Raw genomic sequence first — 24,745 nt, 5'->3', positions numbered from 1 at the left:
AGTGTGACCCTCTATATTTTCTAAGTCACCTACAATCAAGTTGGGCACTCTAGATTACAACTGTGGTCCCAACTACTCAGGAAGCTGAGGCAGGAGGATCACTGGAGCCCAGGAGTTCAAGACCAGCCTGGGCAATAGCAAGATTCCACTGCAATCAATCCATCAATGAAATAAATAATTTCATTGTGTAATAAAATGGATAAGTAGATAAAAATCACCTATAATGAAAGGCAGCAGAACACAACAGACACTAGTATGGCAATATGTAAATCAATGGATGTGTAACTGATGTGATTCTGCAATCTGTATATGGGGTAAAAATGGGAGCTCATAACCCACTTGAATCAAAGTGTGAAATATGATATATCAAGAACTATGTAATGTTTTGAACAGCCAACAATAAAAAATTTTAAAAAAACAAACAAACAAACAAAAAAATCACCTATAATGAGTAAATATTACTTTTATAATCAGAAAACCCCAAAGATGCCCAGACTATACCATGAAGGCCCTACAGGGGGACAGGGTCTGGAAACCTGCCATATGGAGAAGACGTGGGGGAAGGTACATTTACCTGGAAGAGAGAAGCATGAGTCAGATATGGCTGATGTTCTCTTTGGTGGCTGTGTGGAAAGGGGACCTAGACTTCGTTTGCATTACTCAGTAGACTAAGGAGTCGTGGGGAGAAGTGAGCCAGGTTTGAGCTCCCTGGAGCCATCTCCCACTGTCTCCTGGATGAGGTAGTGAGCTTCCCAACAGGAACAGCATTCTAGAAGGGAAGGCAGAATTCCCCTGCTAAAAGTGCTGCAGGTGGGAACACCCACACTGAGGGAGACCAAAGCTATGCTGGCTCCCTCCCAGCCATGACGACCCGCTTGAGCTGGCCACAGCAGCCACACCTCCAGCCAGGCTCTGCCCCATCCTCCCTCTGATGATGGCAGAGCCCAAGTTGGTCCACAAAAGGAAGTCTCCTCTACTCAAACACCCAGACAACACTCTGACTCTGGGCTTCCTCTTCCTCTGAGCTCTACAAAGTCCAGACACAATGATGGAGGCAGGGAAAAGCAGACTCTCTTCTGCTGACCCTCTCAGTGCTAGAACCAATGACCCTCAGCATTGAGTCCTTGCTGGGAAGAAGGGGTGGGGTTGAAGCTGGGGCAGGCCAGGCAATGTGGGTTTAAGTTCCAACCCTGCTACTTAATAGCTGTGGGCAAGTCACTTACGAACTCTGGGCTTAACATCACCAGTGGCCTCATTTGTAAGTGGGATAGTATTACTTTCTCAGGAGAACTGACGGGAAGATCAAAAGCCATGCTTTACATGAAATATCTAGTATGTGCCAATCAGCAAGTGTTAACTGCTACTATTACTATTATTCACCCCACATATAATGTATTGCGTGTCCAAAATGAGGCTAGGCCTGGGGTATTCAGTGGTGCATAACACACACACACAATCCCTGTCCCCATCTAGTAGGCTTCCCATCTAGTAGGGCAGACAGACAAAACCTAAGTAAACAATAAAACATCTCATGACATAGAGCAGTAAGTGCAATGAAGGAATTAGGGAGGGGACCCCCTGAAGCAGGATGGTGAAGGACAGCTTCTCCAAGAGGGGACATTTACCCTGAAACAGAAGCATGGGGGCCCAGTATTGCAGACAGACTTCCCTAATGCCTGGTCCTGAGGTAAGAATGAACTTGATGAGAAACAGGAGCTGAACAGGTCCTTGAGCCATGTGCAGTGGGGTAAGGGGAAAAAGGGGGTTAAAGCAGAACTGGATGCCTCACAGGCAGGGCCAGATCACACAGGGGAAAGAGTGCAGCCTCCAGTACTGGGGATTGTACCCAGGGGGCGCTCTACCACTGACCTACATCCCCAGCCTTTTTTATTTTTTATTTTAGGATAGGCTCTTGCTAAGTTGCTGAGGCTGGCCTTGAACTTGACATCCCCCTGCCTCAGCCTCCTGAGTTGCTGGGATTATAGGTGTGCACCATTGCACCTGGAGAGAAGTACAGCTTTGATGGTGCAATGGATCATGCACTGACCCAGATTTCCCTGGAGAAATTCAGGCACGTGTGTGATAGAGGTCAAATATTCAGATTAGTTTTTACAATCCATCATTTCTGCAATCTATTTGAGTCAATCAGATCAACACAAATGAAACAATTTAGGAAATAATGCAAGATGGAGCTATTACCCAACTTGGACTATAAATATCAACCAGGTGGCTACAAGGTTGTGCTAGAGTAGCTCAGGGGCTTCACAAAAAAGACAGGCAGGAGCTGGGCCTTGGAGGTTGGGAAGATCAGAGCAGGTCAGGGGCTGGGGGCTAGATAAGCTTGCAGGCAGGGAAACAGAAGGTGCCAGGAGAAAGCATACTGTTCTCCCAAGCCCAGGCAGAAGGATGCAGAACTCGCCCTCGGGTGTGAGTTTATCATCTCTCTGCAGGATTCAGTGGAGGGGCCCAAGTTGTCAGAGTCCCAGAACCACTCATCCTTGACCTGCTTTAGTGCCATCCCCATTGCAGAAGGAATAAAGGAAATGAAGTGGGGGGGGGAGTCCCGGGAATGCAAAAAGGATCAGATTTCTCAGAAGCTGCTGGGGAAGCAGACACTCATCTGCTGCCCATACAAAGACAAGGCACAACTACTCTGCTTCCTCCTAAACTTCCCACTCAGTCTACAAAAGGGGAAGAAAAGGAAGCTCGTTGGTGGTCAGTCACATGGACCAGCCTGCACTGGGGGCATAAACGGTTCTCACACCAGACTGAGGACCTTTGCTTCTACCCTTGATTTCATGTGTGGGGATGGGGAAGGGCTGGTCCAGGTTCTTAAGGCCTGTTATTTTTACAGATAAAAAGGCACAGGCCTCAGGGGTAGGAGGGGCCCAAGGGCCAGAAACCCTCACTGAGCTTTGACCCAGCACTTCTCTTTTGCCACAGAGCTAGCCTTTCGGGTACCTCCTCCCTCCTCCTAGATCCTGCTGCAGAGAGCAAGGGTGGGACCCTGGCTCTCCATTTTCTCAGGGAAGAATTCTTAGAGAGAACTCCGGGCCACCTCAACCCTGGCTCTTTATTTCCCAGCTCTTCATTTCTTCCTGAGTGCTTCTGCATGTCTGCTTTGTCCCCCAGCAACTGGCCTTTCAACACAGGGGAAAGAAACCTGCCCACTTCCTCCAGCTCCCACCCCAGAAGGCCTAGTGGCTGTCAGGCGTGTCTGCTAACCTATCACCTGGGCTCCTCCTCATAAGCGCCCAGGGAGGAGAGATCATTGACCTGTTGTACAGATAAGAAAGCCAAGATGCAGAAGGACTCTGAACTCCACAGCAAACTGCCAGAGTGAAAGTCTACGAGAGGAGGGCCAGTGGGGACTGCGGTGGCCACCCTGTCCCAGTGGTGGGATGTGCTATGGACAGCAGCCCCACACAGCACAGGCAATACCCAGAAACCCAGCCCCAGATACAGAATCACAGCACATTTGTTTTTCTGCTTCCTTCACTACCTCCCACCTCAGCCCAGGTTCCCAGACCTTGCCTGTAAAAAGAGTCCAGCAGGAACCAGGAGGGTTCCAGAAAATTACCAAGCCTGACCTCAACCAGCACCCCAGGGACTGGAACAGATGTCCCTATGTGACGTCTCCCTGTCCTGTGTTATGTACAGTCTTGGGTACACACACTCAGCCCTTTGCATATCAGGAAGTGTGAAGGGGAAAGCACACACACATACACACACACATACACACACACACACACACATGCAGAGCAGTGGGAATGGGGCAGGAGGGGAGTGTGTGCTGAGTTCCCTGCCCCCCCAACCAGGAGCCAGACAACCCCAAAGAGCAGAGGGTTTAACTCCCTAGTAGCTGACAGGGGAGGACTCCTGGCTCACGGAAAGGAGAGGGCTTGACTCCTTATCTCTGAGATTTATCCTCTGAGCCTATGGCTGTGGAGGGTTCTGCCCCCTCTTCCTGAGCCCTCTAGCCATAGACCTGGCCTCCCAACTCAACCCTCCCTCACTCCCACTGGCCTCTGCTCAAGACAGAATCAAGTAGGGGCCCAGAATGAACAATTTCAGAGTGGGGAGGTGGGGAGGGGTGGAGGGGGTGCCCAGCCTCACAGTTTTGCCTTTGAGGCATAAGCTGTTGGAAAGGCAGGGCAGGGAGGAGCTGTCTTGGCCCCTAAATCTGGTCTCTTTGCCCAAATGAAGAGGCCTAACGGGGGCGGGATAGCATCGGAGTGGCAGGCGTCTGAAGAGGGCGGCACCTCCCCCGTCCTTCAGGGAAAGGGCTTGTTGACAAGACAGGATCCTAGAAGCCCTAACCCGTCTTCTCTGCCATCACTGGAGACACTAACCGTGTCATGTAATGCTCAGGTTCTGTTCTAAGAGCTGTACGTACAAATTCATGTCATCCTCATAACAACCCCATGAAGAGAGCACTATTTGTGTACCCAGTTTACAGATGGAGAAAATGAGGCACAGAGACTCATTCAGTGGGCCAAGAGCTAGTAAGCAGGCAAGAGCGGATCCACAGCCAGGCAGTCTGATTCCTTTCGGGTAGGCACTCTGTTAGTAATGACAATCATGCCCTCTTTGGGGGGTGGGTATAGTAACCCAGTATATAAGGTATTCTTATGTCTGCTTGATAGTGTGCCTGCCTCCTAACAGTTGAGTGTCTTTAGTACCCAGAAAGGTATAGGTCCCCAAGAATCACCTGACCTAACCCAGGAAGAGAAAGAAGGTAATGGTATTGCTGTAGCCCCAGTTTTAGTCACCTGCAGTCAACCACTGTCTGAAAATGTCAATATTTGTTTTGACTCTTCAAGACAGACAAGACACATTCCCATGCTTTTTATTATAGTATATTGCTATAATTATTCTATTATTAATTATTGTTCTGAATATCTTGCTGTAATTGATAAATTAAACTTTATCACAGGTGCGTATAAGTAGTAAAAAAAAACCATAGTATATATAGAATAGTATATATACTATGTATATATAGGATCCAAGGTTTCAGGCATCCAGTAGAGATCTTGGAACACATCCTCTGTGGACAAAAGGTTGCTAATGTAGTTTCATCTTCACACAAGGAAACAGAGGACCAAGGGCTTGTGCATAGCTTTCTAAAGACAGTGGTTTTCAAACCCTCAACATGCATAAGAAAGAATGTGGGGGCTGGGTTGTGGCTCGGTGGTAGAGCACTTGCCTAGCATGCGTGAGGTACTGAGTTCAATCCTCAGCACCACATAAAAATAAATATATAAAACAAAGGTATTATGTCCATCCACAACTAAAAAAAAATTTTTAAAAGAATGTGAGCTTATGCATGCATACATATGCATACACATATACATACAGATATACATGTGCAACAAACCAAAGGTTCTTGATGCACACATTGATGTTTTCTTTCTCCATTTGTTTTAACATGCTGGTTCAACCCACTACACTTTCACTACCCACTAAAAGGTGCAATATGCCTGCAATTAATGGCAGAGTAAACACAAATAGCCTAGTATACCGTGAAGTATCTTCACATTTCTGTAGTCATTCCTTGGGTAATAAATGTCTCTGGAACACTGAGAAACAACATCTCCTATCACGGCGAATACACGAACGTGTGTCTTACCCGTAGGACCGAGTTTTACTTATCTTCACTTACATTTTTTAACTCCTCCTTTTCTGATAGTACCTTGTGCCCCAGACTACAAAGCGCCCAGGGGAAAGAACTTTGCATGCCGCAATCACTCTGCATAATATCCAGACACATCTAATAAGCACTTTCTTCACACGCACAAACACCTTACATCTGCACAGAAGTTTGATCTTTGGAAAACATTTTCATGTTGCCCTCCCAATCTGAATCTCACAACAGTGCCTCCATCTTGGAAAGGACCCTGGGATGCATCACTATGGAGGACTCAGGTTGGTCTAATGCCCGAGTTGTGATGCTTCTCAAAACGACAGACAGCTTCCACCTTGCACTTCCTGACACAGGGTCTCTGGGCTGGTGCTGATGTCTTCCTTCCCAGGGAGGAGGAATGACTTGGACAGAAGATGACAGATTGTCATCTTCTTGATTGATTGGTCGAGACTGCCAGGAGCACAGCATAGAGGAAGGTGGCCAGGCGCCCACCTGGATAGAGCAATGCTGATGTCCTGGTCATGGGCAATGGGAGCATTTGGCCCCCTGACCTGTGCTGTTTCTCCTGCCCTTCCCAGAGCAGGGTAATGAAGAGTCAGAGCTGAGGGGAACAGGTGGCCCCATGCCCAGCAGTAAGCAGAGTCTCTGTTTGCAGGTAAGGTCCCCTTTCCTTTCCAACTCCAAAAGCAGTTCTGAGCATGACATTGGCAACAGGGGAACAAGAAATGGTCCCCACAGCAAATACTCACCAACAACAGGGCTTCCAACTGGTTAATGTAGATCTCTTCACTGGCCAGGAAGCCAGAGAGAACCAGCTTCCTCATCTCCAGGCCTTTCCCTGCCTCCACCTGCAGAAAGCAAACCAACATCCAACAGCTCATGAGAAAGAGAGCAAAATCCCTAGAAGACTGTTGCTTTGTCTTTTTCTCTCTTCTTTTAATAAACTCTTTCAAAGGGAATAAGAGTCAGGCGTTATTACAGAAAATTTGAAAAATACAAAAATATAAAGGCAAGAACTATTGCCCGAATTCCTGTCCACATCTTGCTTTATTTCCTATCATTTTTTTTCTCCCTTTCCTTATTTACTACCCACCCCTCCAGTCACCCCTCCATCCAGCTATCCTCCACCCATCCTTCCATCTATCACCCTCGCCAAATTTGTCACGGTAAGCAGGACCACAAGGACCTGCCCTCATGTCTAGTGAGCAGTGTAATTGGGGAGAGAGATGAAGACACATATAATGGAAAATTAGTCATGACTGAGGCAGGGCATGGTCACATGGGAGGGCACAGCAAAGGTCACAATCTAAGTTTGGGGAACAGACAGGGGCTCACAGAGGAAGTGACATACAAACTGGGGGAAACAGGCAGAGAGAATGAGAGTGGGCACGGGAGCCCCAGCCTTATGACCATTTCTGATGAGATCTTCCTATCCCTCCGGGGGGATCAATTCCACAACAGAGGACCCTTCCCGTTTACCTGTGGTAGCCCCCCAGCATTTCCTCATTGTATAAGCCACAGACCCAAGCTAGCTCCTCCTGCTTCCTAAATTCCTGCTCTATGGTGGAGATCATGCCCTGTCTAGCCTTGAATGCCCATCAACTCGCACAGTGCCTGGTACTGAGAAGGTACCCCCCAATTTTTCTTCGGTAAAAAAATGTGTAATTCTTCTCATCATCCGAGATCCATACGAGGCATTCCTGGCCCCTCTCTCCCTTTCCTCCACCACATTTCTAAAGTGTTTGACAACATCCTTCATCAATTCTTCCCCTCAATTCCATCCTCTCCTCCCCTCTGCAGTGGTTGAAACCCTGAGGCCCACTCAGCCACCTGAATTCTAACCAACCTCCACCCCACCCTCCCTCCCCACTTCCCGCCTGCAGCAGTAGACCAGTCTTCCGAGAATGCCACCTGATGCCTGTCGAGGACCTAATATGAACACTGCAAAATTTGATTATTATTTGTTCATTTACCCATTATTCATGCAATAAGTATTTAATGAATGTCTGTTAGGCCCTATAGATACAAAGGGAAATAAATAGACGAGAGTCCTTGCTCTTGTGTGGTTTATTCTCTAGTAGGAGAGAAAGACAATAGCAAACAAATAAATATACAAGCACGATCTGTAATGTGTGCCCAGAATATCCTTTATTTAAACACCTGCAATGCCTCTCCCTAACCTTCCTCTGTTCCCCACGGTCAAGACATTGCTGTCTTTCCAACATACTAGAAGCGTCCATTCATTGAACTTTGGCTCCTGCCACTGCTGCTGCTTAAAGCCCTCTCCCACCTGGACTCTTCTCCTGACTAAATGACACCTCTCCTTAAAGAAAGAGCTGCCATCTTATCTCTTCATCAAGTCTCCCTGGACACCCCCCACCCCCCCACCCCCCCGCCAGCAGCAGCATACTTCTTACCTGCCCAGGAACTTCTGAGCTTTGCAACACCTGCCTCACACCCCTCTTCCCTGAGGCCAGCACCACGTGATAACACCTGCCATTTACTGGGGGTTGTACATCTTTTCCACATTCTCAGCCTTCAAACATCCCACTGAAATGGGTTCTGTATCTTCTCATTGTACAAATGGAAATAAATCATTTAAAAAGAGGGAAGGGAAGGACCCAAGTCACATGGCCAGGACTGGCAGAGCTGGGATTCCACTCCAGGGCTACCATTTCTGTGTTTCCACGGCTCTGAGGAATTCCCCAGTCTCCTATTCCTTTTTCAATCATTGGGTGTTTGTGTGTTGTGGCAAATGGATCCCTTCTGGGCATACCCGGACGTCAGCTGAGAGAATGTATGACGCCGGCAGAAATTTCATAAAGCCCTGAGAAGAGCTGCTGTCTCCTAACTGGACAGTGTGTCCCAATGGATCCTCACAGGCTTTCCCAAGCCACATTCTTCCCGCCTTCCCCACTGGTGAGGAGCTTAATTAACACTTTGTTTCCATCAGCTACACACTGTCCCCAAAGTCTGAGCCTCAGGTAGAGAGAACGATGACTCCCCAGAGATGTCCACATCCTAATCCCTAAAATGTGTGAACTCGTTACTTTAATGATGGTGTGATTAAGTTTGAGATGGGGACATTCCTGGGTTATCTAGGTCCTCTGTAATCAGAGGGGTCTTTATAAGGAGGAGGAAGAAGGGAAAGAGTCAGAGAAAATACAATGTGACAAGAGAAGGAGGGAAGTTGGAAGACACTAGGTTTATTGTTGTTGTTTGTTTTGGGTGGTCCTGGGAATCGAACTGGGGGAAATATTATGACTGAGTTACATCCTAGACCTTTTCATTTTTTATTTTCAGACTGGATCTAAGTTGCCGAGGCTGCCCTTGAACTTGCAATCCTCCTGCCTCAGCCTCCAGAGTCTCTGGTATTAGAAGCGTATCACCATGCCTACCTTAAACTGCTACCTTTGAAGACAGAAGATGGGATGGGGAGTCAAGGAATGTTGGGGGCCTTCAGAAGCTAGAAAAGGCTAAGAAGTGGATTCATTTCCTTAGAACTTCCAGAAGTCAGGCAAATATGCTGAGCCTTTTAAGACTTCTGTATAAGAACAGATCTATTCTGTTTTAAGCTATTAAGTTTGTGGCAGTTTGTGTGGACCCCCCAGCTTTTGAGAAGGACAATAGTTATTTATCAATGGCTACAGAGACACCAGGAACTGTGCTAAAGGCTTTTTGCTGGAATCTCACAATCTGGAAGGTATTGTCATTATCTCCCGAGGCACACACAGCAAACTGCCAGCTGCTCAGGGACAGCACAGCCTCCAGCACACACTTAGGCACAAGATCGGTGCCTAGAGCAGGGTCTCTGCTATCTAAGCCTGATAGACCCCTCCACTAGGAGCATTCCCACCAGGCACCACATCCTTCCTGCTCTCCACCAACCAAAGATTTGCCTAAAGTCTTGGTAAATGCCCTCTAAAGGAAATCCCCTGGGGCACACTTGGGCTGAACAGGCAGAGCTGGTTGGACTAGGACCCCAGGTGATTGGCAGCCCCAGGCCCCAAGAGGCCCTCAACCTGGCACCAGCAAGACCCCTTAGCCTTTGTGCCTGTCATGTCAGCGGAGCCTCCCTTCAAGGGTCCCACCTCAGGATCCAATCCTGAATGCTGGTTTTGAGGGGACGGCTCAGGGAAGAATCCCCACTCTGGGCTACATTCCCTCTGAAGTTTTGGCTGAGATCGGGTAGAGGCATTAGGAAATTTAAGGATGTGAAATTAAATTCTGTCTTAAATTTTAGTACCAGGCCAATTGCTCAGTTACCACCTGAGACCTCTTCCACCTTTTCTTTGCTTTCTCTAGACCCCACATGTTCCTGGCTTAGAATTGTTTCTTCAATCCTTCGGGGGCTATTCCTGTCTTATAAACGCCAGGGCTCAACCTTCACTCATTCCTTCTCTATAACATGCCAGGCACTGGAACACGAAGGTGAAAGAAACAGTTTCTGTCCACTAACAAGCTCTCCAGAAGGGCCACACAGCAGAATCCCATGGGCAAGTGCTCTGAAGAGGTCAGTGCCTAGGCTCTGCCATGCTGCTGCAGTGCCCAGCATAAAAACCCCCCTTCCAAGTAACACTGTCTCCTCCTCCTCTCCAAGCAGAGCTCACAAAACGCAGCCCTGGTGGGCTCATTCATCTCTAAGCATTTTACACGACCTGCTCAGATGAAAGTCTGACCGCTTGAGACTCCCAAATCAAGGACATCGGGTCACTATGGTAGGGACAGTATCTATAGATAAACCTTAGTCAGCTCTGGCTTGGGCTTCCACAGAGCTAAATAAAGCTTCTGAAGGTTTGGTTCTAGGCCAAACCAAGAAACAATCTCTCCAGGAGGCTTGATCTCCTCTAAGACAACAGTAAGGACTGAACAGGCAGGGCTGGCTCTCTGGCTGTGTTTCAAAGCCAGAGCAGAGACTGCAGACAGCAGGACTCGGCCCATGGGCCCACATCACTTTGCGAGGAGCCCCCAGTAGGATCTGCCCAGAGTTGATACCACTGGGGCCAGGGATTGTGCACATGCCCAGGGGCTTACAACCAAGCCAAGCATCAACCTCAGGACAGCTGGCCTCTCTGAGGTCTCTTTCAACTACTTCCTCAGCAGAACTCAGAGCAAAGAGGGGAGTGGATGGAAGATAAAAGACCAAATTCCACCTGCTCCCTCTCTTTAAGACACACGTTCTGGTGTCTTAAAGCTTTAGACAGAAACCATGGGGGCTAGGCAGTGTTTGGGAACCTCTGTTGTTCCTAGCCCAACTTTACAGCTTTTTTTTTTTTTTAATATTTATTTTCTAGTTTTCAGCGGACACAACGTCTTTGTTTGTATGTGGTGCTGAGGATCGAACCCGGGCCACACGCATGCCAGGCGAGTGCGCTACCGCTTGAGCCACATCCCCAGCCCCCTAACTTTACAGCTTTGCCAGACTCTCATACCACTTACTATTGTTCTTCACAACGACTGACTTTTTGTTTTTAAAGCAGAGTCTTATTGTAGGACTTATAGCTGAAATCATAGGAAAGATGTACAAGTGATTTTTTTTTCTAGTTATGCATTAAAATATATACTTAACTATTAAAGTGAAAAATATATATTCAGGTGCCACCTAAAATCATCTTTCAAATCACCACCTATGGGGCTCACACTTCAGGAAACACCCCACAGCAGACAGAAGCAGGGCCCTTACTGCATGTGAGGCAGGAGAGACCTGGGCAGGTGAAACAGAAATACAAGCATTTCAGATAAACCATTAAAACTTGGCACAGAATAACACCTGAAGGGTTAATCTGCTCTACAAAAGGGCTTTTATTCCTGACAAATGAGTTCCTTGAAATAGCAGCTTCCACAAGTCCCGGCCCGCCAGCCCTATGAACCTTTAAATAGAACAGTGCGAAAAGATTTTGGGAAAGTATACACCGTTTTACAGATGGGAGGTGATGTTGCTATCAGTATCTGCATTATGAGTTTCCAGATCATTAACTCCTCAAAAAGAAATCTGGGTTGAGAGATGCAGCAAACTCCAGCTACAGCTCTGGAAAAAACCACTGCCGGCTTCATATGTGTCCCCCAGGAAGATGAAGCATTTTGGAAATTACACTAAAAACAGGATTGATTTATAGGACTGGCATTTGGGCACATGTTCAGCAACACAACTACTGTTGAAGATAAGTACCCCTGAAGCAAAGTAATAGCAAAGAGTGAATTGCCTTGGATTCCTACCAGCTGCCTTGGAGGAGTGAGCCAAGATCATCTGCAGCCCAATACATGACCGCACCAGTCAGAAAGGACCCTTGGCCATACACACTGAGGACACACATGCATACACACGGGGCACACGTGCACCCAGTCTAGCCCCGACTCAACGAGAAGTGGTCTCACCTCTGAATCTGGTACCCTTTCATAAGAACACGTCTCATCCCTTGACTGCTTTCTCATTATATCTCTGTCACCTGTGCACTCGCCAACCCTCACTCTGCTCTTTGTGAGACAAGACTGTGCCTCATTTATCTTGTTCCATCCTGGGCAGATGATCTGAATACACATAACCTGACAGCATTTGTTGAATGACTCGAAGAGTTTTCTTTCCCCATCTCCACAGACCCTGCTTGTTATCCTGCCTGAGGCCAAGCCTGGTGGAAGAGAAGGGCTTTGGAGAGGTGTTCAGGATGAGCCAGGGAGCCTGAAATTTCCCAGCACTCAGGAAAGAACCCCTGCTCCCATGCTGGAGACAACTCCAGGAAAGGAGAAAACTCCATCCTGGCCTCAGGAGAGACAATCTTAGGAGTAAAATGTGTCTGTCCAGGCCCTTTGTCAGCCACATGATACCTCCTGAGAACACCTCTGAGAAACAACAAGGCCAAGGTACACCCCTTGCAGGTCCCAGTGAGGCTCACTGGTTTCACAAATTCTCACTGGCACCAGCCACACACACAGAGCACCACGCTGTGTTCATTAGTGAGGACAACATGGTACTTGCCCTTGAGGAGAATCGGACATAACAGGAGGTAGATGTCTACAGTTCTGGACAGAGTGAAGCATGAACGAAGACAGAGGTGTAAGACAGAATCCAGGAAAAGGGTGGGTGCAGGGTAGCATGTGAGCGGGACTACATCTATGCTGGGGAGGACTTCTCAGAAAAGTCCTTTAGGAACCCCACTGATCTCCCATCTCACACATTGCTAAGCTCCCAGCAGGCACTCCTGCTTCACGAACAGACTTCTCCCCCATTCCGTTCCTGGTGGGGAGCTTGGTCAGACACTAAGTCTGCAGAAGCCTCCATGTGAGTTACCCCCAGTGCTCCAAGCCAGCACCAGATCAAAGCACAGGGGTGGGGTGCCAGCCCCCGCCAACCTCCCAATGCAGCTCTTCTGCAGCCACTGCTCCACCCAGGGGTGCAGTCATTGCTCCACCAGGACTCCGCACATCAGCCATCTACCTACCCTGGGTCTGCAGGCTATTTCTGCCTCCATTAGCTCCTTCTGGGAGCCACACTCTAGTGTGGGTGGGGCAGGGCTGAGATCCTCATCTGATGGTGAGGAAAGGCTCAGAGAGGTTCAGAGACAGCCTCCTATCCCCAGCAATGCTCCGTGCACCACGCCCTCTAGGGGCCCACCTGCTGTTAGCCAGCCTGACTTCACAGTATGCAAACTCTGCCACAGTCCTCCGGGGCTCTCCCTTCTAGCCACAGAAGACAGGAGCTAAGCAATAGCTCAAGTGAGAAGAAGTGGGTCCAGGTGAAAGAAAGCCCAGCATGGTCTATCATGCCAGAACTAGGCAGAGCTGGTGTCCCAGGGGGTGTGTGCCCCCAAGAGAGGGAGGAAGAAGGCCAGGGGGTAGGTGTAAACACTCCGCTCCTGCTCTACCTCCAGGAGCATGGCTGCAGAGAACCCTGAAACCCAGGAGTGGGTGGGCTGGTCCAGCAGATGCTTCTTGCCTATGCCTACTTTGGGAAAAGCGCCTACCTACCTGGCTGGTGTCTCAAAGGCAGCTGCTACCTCCCCCCTCTTCAGCTGATTCAATTATTTTCATTTAAGGAAGACCAGTGGCCTCTGGCTCTTGACCTTTGCAACTGCTCTCTTGCCTCAGTCAAGACACTAAGTCCCCAGTATCCTCACTAGAAAGAGGGGTGGCTCCTTTAGCCGACACTTCTGGAGTGCCCATATCCTCCGGTTGCCATGGAAACAATGAATTATTGCCCACCGGTTTCAAGTCAGCCAGCTCCTCTGGGGGAAGCAGGCTCACACCACTGACAGCCCACCAAGTGACTCGTGTCACGGCAGAAAGAGCCCCCAGCACAGCTGGCTGAGAGGAATGCCCCGCAGTCACTGCCCCTAAGGACAACTGGTGCAGGGGGAGCACGCACTTCACCTCTCCCCCAGGAACAGCTGCCAAAAGAGCACAGCCCTCGGTTCCCCTCGCAGGCATGCGCCAGCCCCTCTCTCGCACGGAGTGAGGTGCTTCCACTCAGCCATGAGGCTTGTGCACACACCAGCCATTTCTGCCCGCACACGGCTTTGGCGGCAGTCGAGAGCTGCCAGCCCTGCCCCCTCCCCGACAAGCATCTAGGGCGTGTCACATTCCCACCTTCACAGCCACCAAGAAGGGGGACCCTGAGCCGGGGCTAGTCGGGGTTCCCAGCTCACACTCCTCCAGGAGAAATACATCTTCATCTTCCAGAACCTTGTCCAAAAAGCCTATTGCCTCCTCTTCCTCTTCCATGGCAGCCGGAGCCCGCGGAGGGCAAACAGGAAGCAGGGTCCACGCAGCAGCAGCAGCAGCCGCCGCGGCCGCCGGGAGAGAGGCAGGCAGGCAGGCAAGCGGGCGGGAGGGAAAGCGCGCGGGGCAGGCCTACACCAGCATGCTGGCCTCCCCGGAGTCAGTCCTGGCACCTGGCCACCGGCTCCCGATGAAAGGCTCCATTATGAACCTTTTCCTGCTGCCGCTTTCCAGCCCTCCTGGGCGCGGGGCTGCGGGCCCGCCTCCTGCGCGTCCCCACCCTGCGAAAGGGGAAGCCTGGCCTTCGGGTAGCCCCTGCCGGCCGGCAGCTTCTCGCGCAAAGTCGGCCTCCGCCGGCGTTTCAGGGCTGTCACCCGGACCGTGGCGAGGCGGGCGGCGCAGCTGCAGGCGCCCTCCGCGGCCCTTCCTGGCTAGCGCACCGGTCCCGCGCAGGCGGGGCCCCGGACGCCGCTCAGTCCTCGCGCTCTGCTCGCCCCGGCCGCCCCGCTGGCCGCTGTGTCCCGGCGCCCCGCCGCCGCGTTCCCGGCCCCACAAAGCCCGCCCTTTCTGGACTCGGAGGCTCGCGTTTGCTCTGAATACACAGGAAATGCACGTCTTGACTTGCGAGGTGGAGCCGTTCGTTCCCTCTGTGGTCACCGGGCAAGCGGCTGGCGGAGGCTTCTGATGCGGAGGAGGAGGGAGGGAGGAGGCCGCAGACAGGCCGGGCGGGCGCAGGGGGAGGTCTGCTTCCCAGAGACAGGCTTTATTTACAACTTCTCGCTAGAGCCGGCAGGCAGGGGGAAGCAGGAGAGTAGCTTAGTCGCACAGCCGTCCCCCGCCCCCCTCCCTCCACCAGGTCACCACCAGTCACCGTGGGAGTCTCATGAGCCGGAGCCCCCTTCGCACCTTGGCCTCAGTCTCCAACACCTATGCCAAGGGAGGCCCAGGCCCGGTGAGAAACCACAGTTGTCATCCCTACCACGGATGGATGAACAAGACTTTGGGGGGGGGTGGGGTGGGGGGGGCACCTGTCCTGCCTCACCCCCAACAAGAGCTGAGTGTCAACCAGAGTCCTGAGCACGTGTCACCTGGCGCCACAGACCAACCAGATGTCACGTTCCACCTGTGAGTGGGGTAGCACCCACTCACAGGTGCTACCAAGACTGGCAACGCCACTTCCTTGGAGGAGTTTACCCTCAAGAGGGGCCTCCCCCAACAGAAGCAGCTCTACAAGGCCAGGACACCTAAGACCTAGGACAGGTAGCATTGCCAGCTCTGCCCATTCCCAGCTTGCTTCTCATCCTTACAGAAACTAAATTCATCCAAAGGGTGAAGCCCCAGTGTAGGTCTCCTAGCCCGGATCCCTGAGATGCACACAACTCTACTTTCAGGGGGGAGGAGTCTAGAGGCAGTTCCGGGAACAGTCTTCCACGACACAAAATCAAGGACAATGATGACAAACACTAGTACCCCTGAGGGTGCAGGTGAGGTAATCAGTGAAGGAACCAGGTAGGGCTGGGCAAGCTAGATAAACCTCCCTGGCTCCAGCTGATGGCTGCTAAAGGTAAAGCAGGCTCCTGATTGCCTTTCTCTGTTGAAGTGAGAAATCTGGATTCTTGGGTGAAATCTCCTGATTTAAAAAGGATTGCAAATAATTTACATCTTTTAAGAAACATGATGCAGTTTAAGTGAATGGCATCTGTGCCCTGAATTATTAGGTCCACCGATTACGGGTCTGACTTTATTCTTGCAATGGGTTGTTTCTTTGAGGAAAAGTTAGGACTCTTGTGTGGGGAAGGTTCCCTGAGTGTCTCCTTTGTCCCATTTCCTCACTGGACCGGGTATCTTGGAGTCAAATTTAGCTTCACACACTACTAAAAGACCATTTATCTGTGTAAACCTGTATCTTAGCTTCCACCAACCAGGCAGTGCAGAGTCTGAGGCTGTCTGTCAGTGCCTCGTGTGTCCATGACCAGTCTTTCATGCACGTATCACATTCCCTGTCAGGTGACAATTGTACAGCCACAGGATAAAGAGTCAAACTGTCAAGACCATTTCCAAAGGAAGGTCAAACTGGGCACCATCCTGAGCCCAGGTGGTGCCACCTTCTCTCTGCTTCACCTCCCTGCTCAGCACCTTAGCTGAGAAGAGCTCTCTGCTCAGCCCCCAAGCTGGGTGGAGAGGAGAAAAAAAAAAAAAAAAGAATGGGCATGGTTTCTATCCCCACTTCCAAAAAAAAAAAAAATTCTGTAGAAGTTTGGAGCTCTAGATGGGGTTCCTGTCAATCTCTCAGTAGTAGAAAACCTGTTCTTGCTGGTCACAGGCTCCATCTTGTTACCAAATACAGAGATATGGGATGGGTTATCCGGGGCCCTAGATATTGTCAGGCCTTGGTCAGGGAACTGTCCCCTCACCCCAACCCCCTCTCCCTCCAGTCCCTGGTTTTTCCCTGTCCCTGCCCTGGCTGGGTTATAAATAGCCAGGGCACATATGAAGGGCCCTTTCAGCCACAATTCCTCATTTGGTTTGGGCGGGTAAGGCTGTTCCCAGGGTTTGGGAACAACCAGGCCTGGCGTTCCCCAGGGCACAAGTGTGTCAGCTTGGGGCCTTGTGCCACAGGTTCTTCTGTCTCCACCCTGCAGGATCCAGTGCCTGGCATGAGCTGCTCACGTGGGTCAGACAAGCAGGAGGCATGAGAGAAGAGCTAGAACTCCAAGGAACACTGGGTGTCCCTTCCTCCACCCAGGAGATCATGAGGCGCCCTTAACAGTCTTTTAGAGTATACCTGTCTTTATTCCTCACACCCCTAGCATGGTGGGATCAGCACCCAATTCTTCCCCAAAACCTTGAACCTCACAGAAGCGACTCACTCAACATCCAAGGCATCTCTGCTCCACCCCACTCCAGTTGCCTGGAATTTCCAGTGAGTAACTAGGATGCCCCCTCCACTGGACTCCTCAAAGGCCCTCAGTCCTCTCCCTGGAGGGGGAGTGACTCACAAGTCCCCAGAGTGCTCCCTCCCTTTCCTTCACAGATGCCCTGAGCTGGAACTGAGCTTCCTCTCTGTGTCCTCCACACTCTGCCTGCTTCAATCTGGCTCCTGAGCCTCCTCTCCAGAGAAGCAGCCACTCTAAAGGCCCCCAACTGCCTGTTCCAGAGGCAGAGGCCCCCCCTTTCCTAAGGTTCACCTCTGCAGTCTGGACTTTTCAAAACCCTTAGTTCTCTTGGCCATGGAGTTGCTACTTGTGACCACTCCTTGGTTTAGGCTGGCCCTTCTTTCTCCTGCCCCTATACATGTGGAGGCCTCTACTCAGACCCCTGTGCTCTATCTTTGGAGAACTCATCCCTTCTTAACTGCTAGGCCGCCAGCAACTCATCACCATCCCCAGGCCCAGCATCTTGCTAGGCTCTGTCTGTCTGACACCTGCACTGACAGTTAGATCTCCTCCCCTGGGAGATGCCCATGCAGCCTCAACTCCACATATCCAGACCAGGAGGCCCCTTCTCCTCCCTAAACCAGCTTCCCCTTTTGGCTTCTCCACTTTTGTTGGTGGGCCGCCATCTCATGGCTCTTCTTCCTTCTGGCCCTACACATCCCTTTTACCAGGTCCTTAGGTTCTTCCTTTTTTTTTTCTTTTTCCAAATCTACCACCCAACCAAGGTTTGCAGCATTCATACCCACACAATCCCAGTTGCTTGGACTCCCCATGTCATCTGTCATCTACCTGTTCACTGACTCCATTCATTCATACCCTGAAAAGGCCTGGCAGGGCAGACACACGACCTGAAACAGGACCCCTGCCATTGGCCCACTCTTGATCCACTGAGGGTGAAGAATGTCTGAATAAAGGAGGCACAGTTCTCATTCATCAGTCTCGATGGGAACACTGGACAAAGCCACCAGTCCTGATAGAGAGAGAGGAGGAAAACTTCACAGGAGAGTGCCTTTTGGGTGTCACTTGGGTGGGAGGAAGAACCCAAGGGTGATTGAACCCAAGGGTGCTTTACCACTGAGCTACTCCCCAGCCCTTTTCATTTTTTGAGATAGGGTCTTGCTAAGTTGCTGGTCTCACTAAGTTACTAAAGCTGGTCTCAAACTTGTGATCCTCCTGCCTCAGCCTCCAGAGTTGCTAAGATTATAGGCTTGCACCACCATACTCAGCATAGGAAAGGGTTTCTAAGCACAGAGAAGAAAGCTTGCATGTGTGTGTTTGGGGGTGGTGGCACTGGGGACTGAACCCAGGGTCTTGCATATGCTAGGCAATGCTCTACCACTGAGCTACCACCCCAGCCTTTTTTGTTTTGTTTTGAGACAGGGATTTGCTAAATAGCTCAGGCTGTCCTTGAACTTGTGATTCTCCTGCCTCAGCCTCCAAGTAGCTAGAATTACAGGTGTGTGCCACTGTGTTTGGCATGAAATTTTTTTTTTTTTTTTTTTTTTTTAAGGAGAGAGAGGGAGAGAGAGGGAAGGAGGGAGGGGGGGAGAGAGAGAGAGAGAATATTAGAATGAATGAATCTTTTTTGTAGATGGACACAACACAATGCCTTTATTTTATTTTTTATGTGGTGCTGAGGATCGAACCTAGGTCCCACCCGTGCTAGGCGAGCGCTCGAGCGCTCTACCGCTGAGCCACAATCCCAGCCCCATGAAATGGTTTCTTAAGGAAACCCAGGAGACATAGAGAACAGAAGAGAAAAAGGCTAGGAGACAAACAGGGAGAGGCTGGCTGGAGCCAATGAGGCACCCAGACCAGATCCACATCTCCAAGACTCCAGTGGATTACTCCCTACCAATGGCCTTCTCTCACACTCCTCCTTCACCCTCCCAGTCCCTTACGACTCAGTCTACAAGTCTGCTGTGCACCAGGCAAGCACCATGCTCACACTCAGAATGCAGTCACAAACAGGAGATACTGTGTTTACCTTCATGGAGCTAATGGTCTCAGCAGAAGAGTGACCATTGTGCTGACTCCCAAGGCAGAGCCAAGGGACGGGCAATGCCAGGGGAAGGGCAGGACTGGGGAGAGGCACATTTTAGAACTATTCAGTTGAAGTGCCATTGCTCTGGAAGGGGTAACATGGAAATATCTATTGTTGATTTTAAATGTTCACACCCTCTGACTCAGCAATTCCACTCTAGGGAATTTCTCTGAAAAAAAAAATACTTCTAGAAGGACACAAAGATATATATATTTAAGGATGTTCATTGCTGCAATATTTATACCAATGAAGACTGGAAAGAGCCCAAATGTCTATCAAAAGTGGACTGGTCTGGCAGGGCAGAGTGGTGCCTACCTGTAACCTCAATAACTCCAGAGGCGGAGGCAGGAGGATTGAAGTTAGACACCAGCCAGGGCAATTTAGCAAGACCCTTTCTCAAAATAAAAAAAATAAAGCTGGGCGTGGTGACCTAAGCCTGTAATCCCAGTGCCTAGGGAGGCTAAGAGCAGGAGGATCATGAGTTCAAAGCCAGCCTCAGCCACTTAGCGAGGCCCTAAGAAACTCAGCGAAACCCTGGCTCTAAATAAAATATTAAAAAGGGCTGGGGATGTGACTCAGTGGTTAAGTGCCTCTAGGTTCAAACCCCCTACTAAAAAAAAAATAAAGAATAAAAAAGGGCTAGGGATGTAGACCAGTGGTAGAGCACTTGCTTAGTATAAGGCCCCAGCACTACAAAAGGAAAAAAGAAAAGGGGTGGGGGCTGGTTAAATAAATTACACCCATAGAACGAAGTACTGCATACATTCAGGAAGAGGAATAAGGTTGATCTTTAATTACTAGTATGCAAGATGTCTTAGTCTTATTAACTAAAACAACATGAGCAAACTTCATAACTACCAATAGCATGATCTTGTTTATATATATGTATATATACACATATAATAATGCATGGAAAAAAATGAGAAACTTACAACTAACTCTTGGCAGGTCTCTGTGTAGGATGCAAGTTAAAGAGACTTTCGCTTTCTACATTATGTATTCTGTTGTTAGACTTTTTAGTGATGCAATCAGGGAAAATAAAGAAGCTGTAAAAAGAAATGTGGGGGATGGGGGTTTTGCTCAGTGGCAGAGCACATGCTTAGCATGCGCAAGGCCCTGGGTTCCATCCCTGGCACCACAAAAAGAAGAAGTCTGTTAAATACTATGACTGGGAATTTAGAGTAAGCTCAGGGTACAAAGGAGGTCCATCTGAGGCAGCAAAGAAGTCACTGGGAGGCTCCCTGGAGGAGACATTAAAACTCAGACGGGGAAAAAAAAATGAGCAGGGGTTAGCCATGCCAGTGGGGGCTGGGAGACAGACAGGAAGGAGAATGTGAGGCCCAGTAAAATGAGCTCTATCTGGCTAGAGGACAGGAGTGTTCACAGACTCATTCACACAGTATTTACTGAGTACCTACTATGTTCTAAGCCCTGAGAACTACAAGGAGCAAAAGTTTTGTTACAAAACGGACAAACCCCTCATGGAGTTGACATTCCAGTAGGGGACTGGTCACTACGAGGCTGCAGAGGTACAGGCAGGGGTCAAGTGGTCAGATCAGTCAGGGTCTGGATTTCACCTGTCAGACAAAGGGAAGGCATGGGAGGGTTTTTAGCAGGGAGTGACATGACCATTGTTTAATGCCTCCCTCTGGCTGCCATCAGATTTCTCTTTCTAAAACACTGTTCACTCTGTGCCCAGCAGGAAGCCACTAAATCAGCCCAAACAAGGGCAGCGGGGCCTGGCTGATGACTCAGGCGGTCACACTCCAGACAAGAAACTCTGGAAGGGCCAGGCACATTCCCACCTCCGGGCTCCACTGGTTGCAGTTCTCTTGGCCTGAAGCACTTTCTCCCTCCTCCTGGCCTGTCCCTGGCTCTTTCTTGGCAGAAGCTCAAGCCCCACTCCAAACTTTTGGAGTTCAGTAGATCTTGGGTCAATGAGAGGCCAGTGCCAGGCAGGGAGAGTCACTACAGCTGCAGATAGCACCAGAGTCACTATCCTCCTAACCTTGATCCCTCCTCTGCCTTCCCTTTCTCTGTTATAGAACACTGTGTGAGTATAATCTAAGCAACTCAGGAGGCTAAGGCAGGAGGACCACAAGTCTGAGGCCAGCCTCAACAAGCTGGCAAGACCCTAAGCAATTTAATGAGACCCTGTTTCAAAATAAAAAATTAAAAAAGGGCTGGGGATGTGACTCAGAGGTAAAGCACCCCTAGTACAAAAAAAAAAAAAAAAAAAAAACAGAACCCAAACCAAAACAAAACCCCTGCCAGATCTGTAACTCTGGGCAAGGCATCCTTATCTGTTAAGTGGGGATAATCATAGCACCAATCCTAGGATCCTGTAGGGTCTGGTGCACACGGGGTGGTGCTGGGAGTGTGGTAAGCCCTCAGCTAGCTCCAGCTGTTCCCCCTCTTCTTTGGAAGGTGCTGTGTGTTGGAAAAATACAGAAGAGGGGCTCCCAGCCCACTCAGACTCACCTCTTAAGTGTTCCAATGAACCCAGTGCCCCTCCACTCCCCCAAACCAGACCATTCTCCTTTCCCAAAACCTCCAGTGGCTTTCCCACATTCCAGAAGGTACACAGCTCCCTTACCTAGCATATTCTTCTGGATCAGTGCCCCAGAAGAGCATAACCCACTCTCAAGGCTACCTTCTGCAAGATCCCCTCCCTCCCTTTGGGTATTTATCTCTCTCAAGGCTGTTGCTCAGAGGACCTGGAAATAAAGGAATTTGGGGCTAGGGGGTGTAGTTCAGTGGTAGAGCATGTGCTTAGCATACGCACAGACCTGAGTTCAATACCCAGCACTTCAAAAAAAGAAAGAACAAAAGGAAAAATAAAAAGGGTTTAACAAAAAAATATAGGAGTTTGTTTTGTTTTTTTTTTTGTATGTGTGAATCCCTTGATCATATTAATTCCCCACAGCACCCGAAACAGTATATTGTAAAAAGTGGGTGCTGGAGCCAGTACACACCTCTATTCCCAGTAACTCAGGAGGCTGAGGCACAGGGATGGCAAGTTCAAGGACAATCTCAGCAACTTAGTGAGGTCCTGTCTCAAAAAAAATAATAAAATTAAATTAAAGGGCTGGTGAGATGTAGCTCCATGGTAAAGTGCCCCTGGGTGCAAGCCCCAATACTGCCACCTCAAAAAGGTGGGTGCTCAGAAACTCTTAGTGAGTGGAAACAATACCAGGAGGCTTACAGGGCAAGGCGAGGGGTTGCCCACAAAGCTAAATCAAGGGGCTCAGGTTAGATGATAGCTCTCATGGAACAGTCATATAAAGGGGGATCCTAGGGCTAAAGGGAACTCAAAAGACATGGCATGGTGACAGAGCACTTTTGTAATCCCAGCAACTTGGGAGGCTGAAGCAGGAGGATTGCAGCTTTGAGCCCAGCCTCAGCAACTTAGTGGGACCTTGTCTCAGAATAAAAAATAAAAAAGGGCTGGGGATGTGGCTCAGTGGTTAAGCACCCCGGGGTTCAATCCCTGGTACCAAAAACATAGAATAAAAGGGGCTGGGTTTGTGGCTCAGTGGTAGAGCACTTGCTTAGCACATGTGAGGCACTAGGTTGGATCCTCAGCACCACATAAAAAATAAATAAATAAAGGTATTGTATCCATCTACAACTAAAAATAAAATAAAATAATAAAAATCCACTAACAATGAAGGAATCTCCTCTCTACCTTCAGTCCCCAGCCTCTGCTTGAATCCTTCCAAGGACAGGAAACTCATTACTTATCTTGTTGCTGGACAGTTCCAGCAGCTGAAAACCTAGTTTGAGGTGTTAATGTACTCAGCTCTTGCCTCCCAGTAACTCTATTCTCATCCTGTCCTCCAGGGCAACCCAAGATACTTTTATTTTAATTGGGTAGTGTCCACCTCATTCAAATGCCAGTATGGAGGGGCATGCAGTCAGCAGTCTCCCCACCCCAGCCCCAGCCACTTGCTGGCACACACCCCTACTAGGCTGGGGGTGGGGAGTGGCCCTGGGATCCTATATCACATACCTGGGTTCATAGGTACCTGAACACTTGGATCTATCTTCCCTAGTGGCACCTCACCTTGCCCTGTGAGCCCTATGGGGCCATTTCCATTCACTTAAGTCTTTTCTCAGAACCATCTTTTTCCATTTAGTAAATGCCAAATGTCCTGGGCCAGCAGTGGGGGTAGGAATGGGGGTGGGGAGCCCCTGCCCTAAACAGCTGTTCTAGACACTTCGCTTTCTAACCTCCTTTTAGAGCCACAGTTCTGAGTCAGTGGTGATTTTCAACCTCCAGGAGGAATTTGGCAATGTCTGGATACCTTCTTCTTCTTCCGATTTTTGTTTGTTTGTTTGTTTGTTTGTTCTGGGAGTGAACCCAGGGGTACTCTACCACCGAGCTACATTCCCACTCATTTTGAATTTTTAAATCTTACTTATTGATTTATGGACTAGGGATTGAACTCAGGGGTATTCTACCATTGAGCTGCATCTCCAGTCCATTTTTTTAAAATGTATTTATTTTTTATTTTTTGGTACTGGGGATTGAACCCAGGGGTGCTTAACCATTGAGCCATAACCCCAGCCCTTTTTTATATTTTATTTAGAGATAGGGTCTCAGTGAGTTGCTTACAGCCTTGCTAAGTTGCTGAGGCTGGCTTTGAACTCACGATCCTCCTGCCTCAGCCTCACAAGCTGCTGGGATTACAGGTATGTGTTACTCAGTTTTCATTTTTATTTTTAGACAGGGTCTCACTAAATCCTTGAAGCTGGCCTCAAAGTTGCAATCCTTCTGCCTCAGCCTCCCTCCCAAGTCAGTGGAATTATAGGTGTGTGCCACTGTGTCTGGCCCTGGATACATTTTTTAATGTTACAACTTAACTTGAGGATGCTACTGGCATTGAGTGGGGAGAGGTCAGGGACGCTGCTCAACAGCCTACAATGTGCAGAGCCTACAATGTGCAGACGGACCCCTCATAACAAAGGATTGTCTGGCCCTTTCCAGATTATAACCCCTGCTTGAGATGCACTTCAAAACCAGAAGCCGGGCTCTGAGGAAGGAGTCAGGTGAATATTTGTAAGGCCAAACCCAGTGAGCCGAGCCCTTCGCTGTCTGTTTCCTGGCTCTACCTTTCCTCCTCAGTGCACAGATCCTGACAGGGGTCAGTGTCCAGCAAGGGGGTGCGTAGAGCTTCAAGGGAACACGCTCTCTATGAGGGGACAGGGAGGGAGGGCACATGCTACCTACGTGGGAGATGGCTCAGATCAAGTCTAAACCCTTGTTATGGTGAAATAATGTAAGAGCTTAACCAAATCAGTGCAAAAATCCACTTGAATGGATTAACTGGGTGGTAACTATAGGCAGGTAAGGTGTGGCTGCAGGAGGGGTGCCCAGGGTGTGCCTTTAGGGAATATATTTTATCC

The 24,745-nt window shown here is 49.5% G+C and overlaps 1 protein-coding gene across 4 annotated transcripts in view; it reads right to left on the bottom strand.

Moving 5' to 3' along the window:
* Abr (ABR activator of RhoGEF and GTPase) overlaps nucleotides 1-24,745 on the bottom strand; it is a 189,284-nt gene that overhangs the window by 64,102 nt on the left and 100,437 nt on the right. For 3 of the 4 annotated variants that reach the window (XM_046446891.2, XM_058580071.1, XM_058580070.1), the window contains exon 3: nucleotides 6,394-6,492. In XM_046446891.2, the coding sequence (XP_046302847.1) occupies nucleotides 6,394-6,492 (99 nt within the window). Of the gene's footprint in view, nucleotides 1-6,393; nucleotides 6,493-14,224; nucleotides 14,778-24,745 lie in introns of those variants that run through there. The other variant, XM_046446892.2, reaches the window with a different exon arrangement.

Source organism: Marmota monax, unplaced genomic scaffold (assembly GCF_021218885.2).
Source record: "Marmota monax isolate L192 unplaced genomic scaffold, Marmota_monax_Labrador192_F-V1.1 WCK01_AAM20220418_F8-fsc00138, whole genome shotgun sequence".
Classification (NCBI taxonomy): Eukaryota; Metazoa; Chordata; class Mammalia; order Rodentia; family Sciuridae; genus Marmota; species Marmota monax.
Note: the sequence above shows the minus strand (reverse complement) of the source record. Positions and strands in the feature narration are given on the sequence as shown.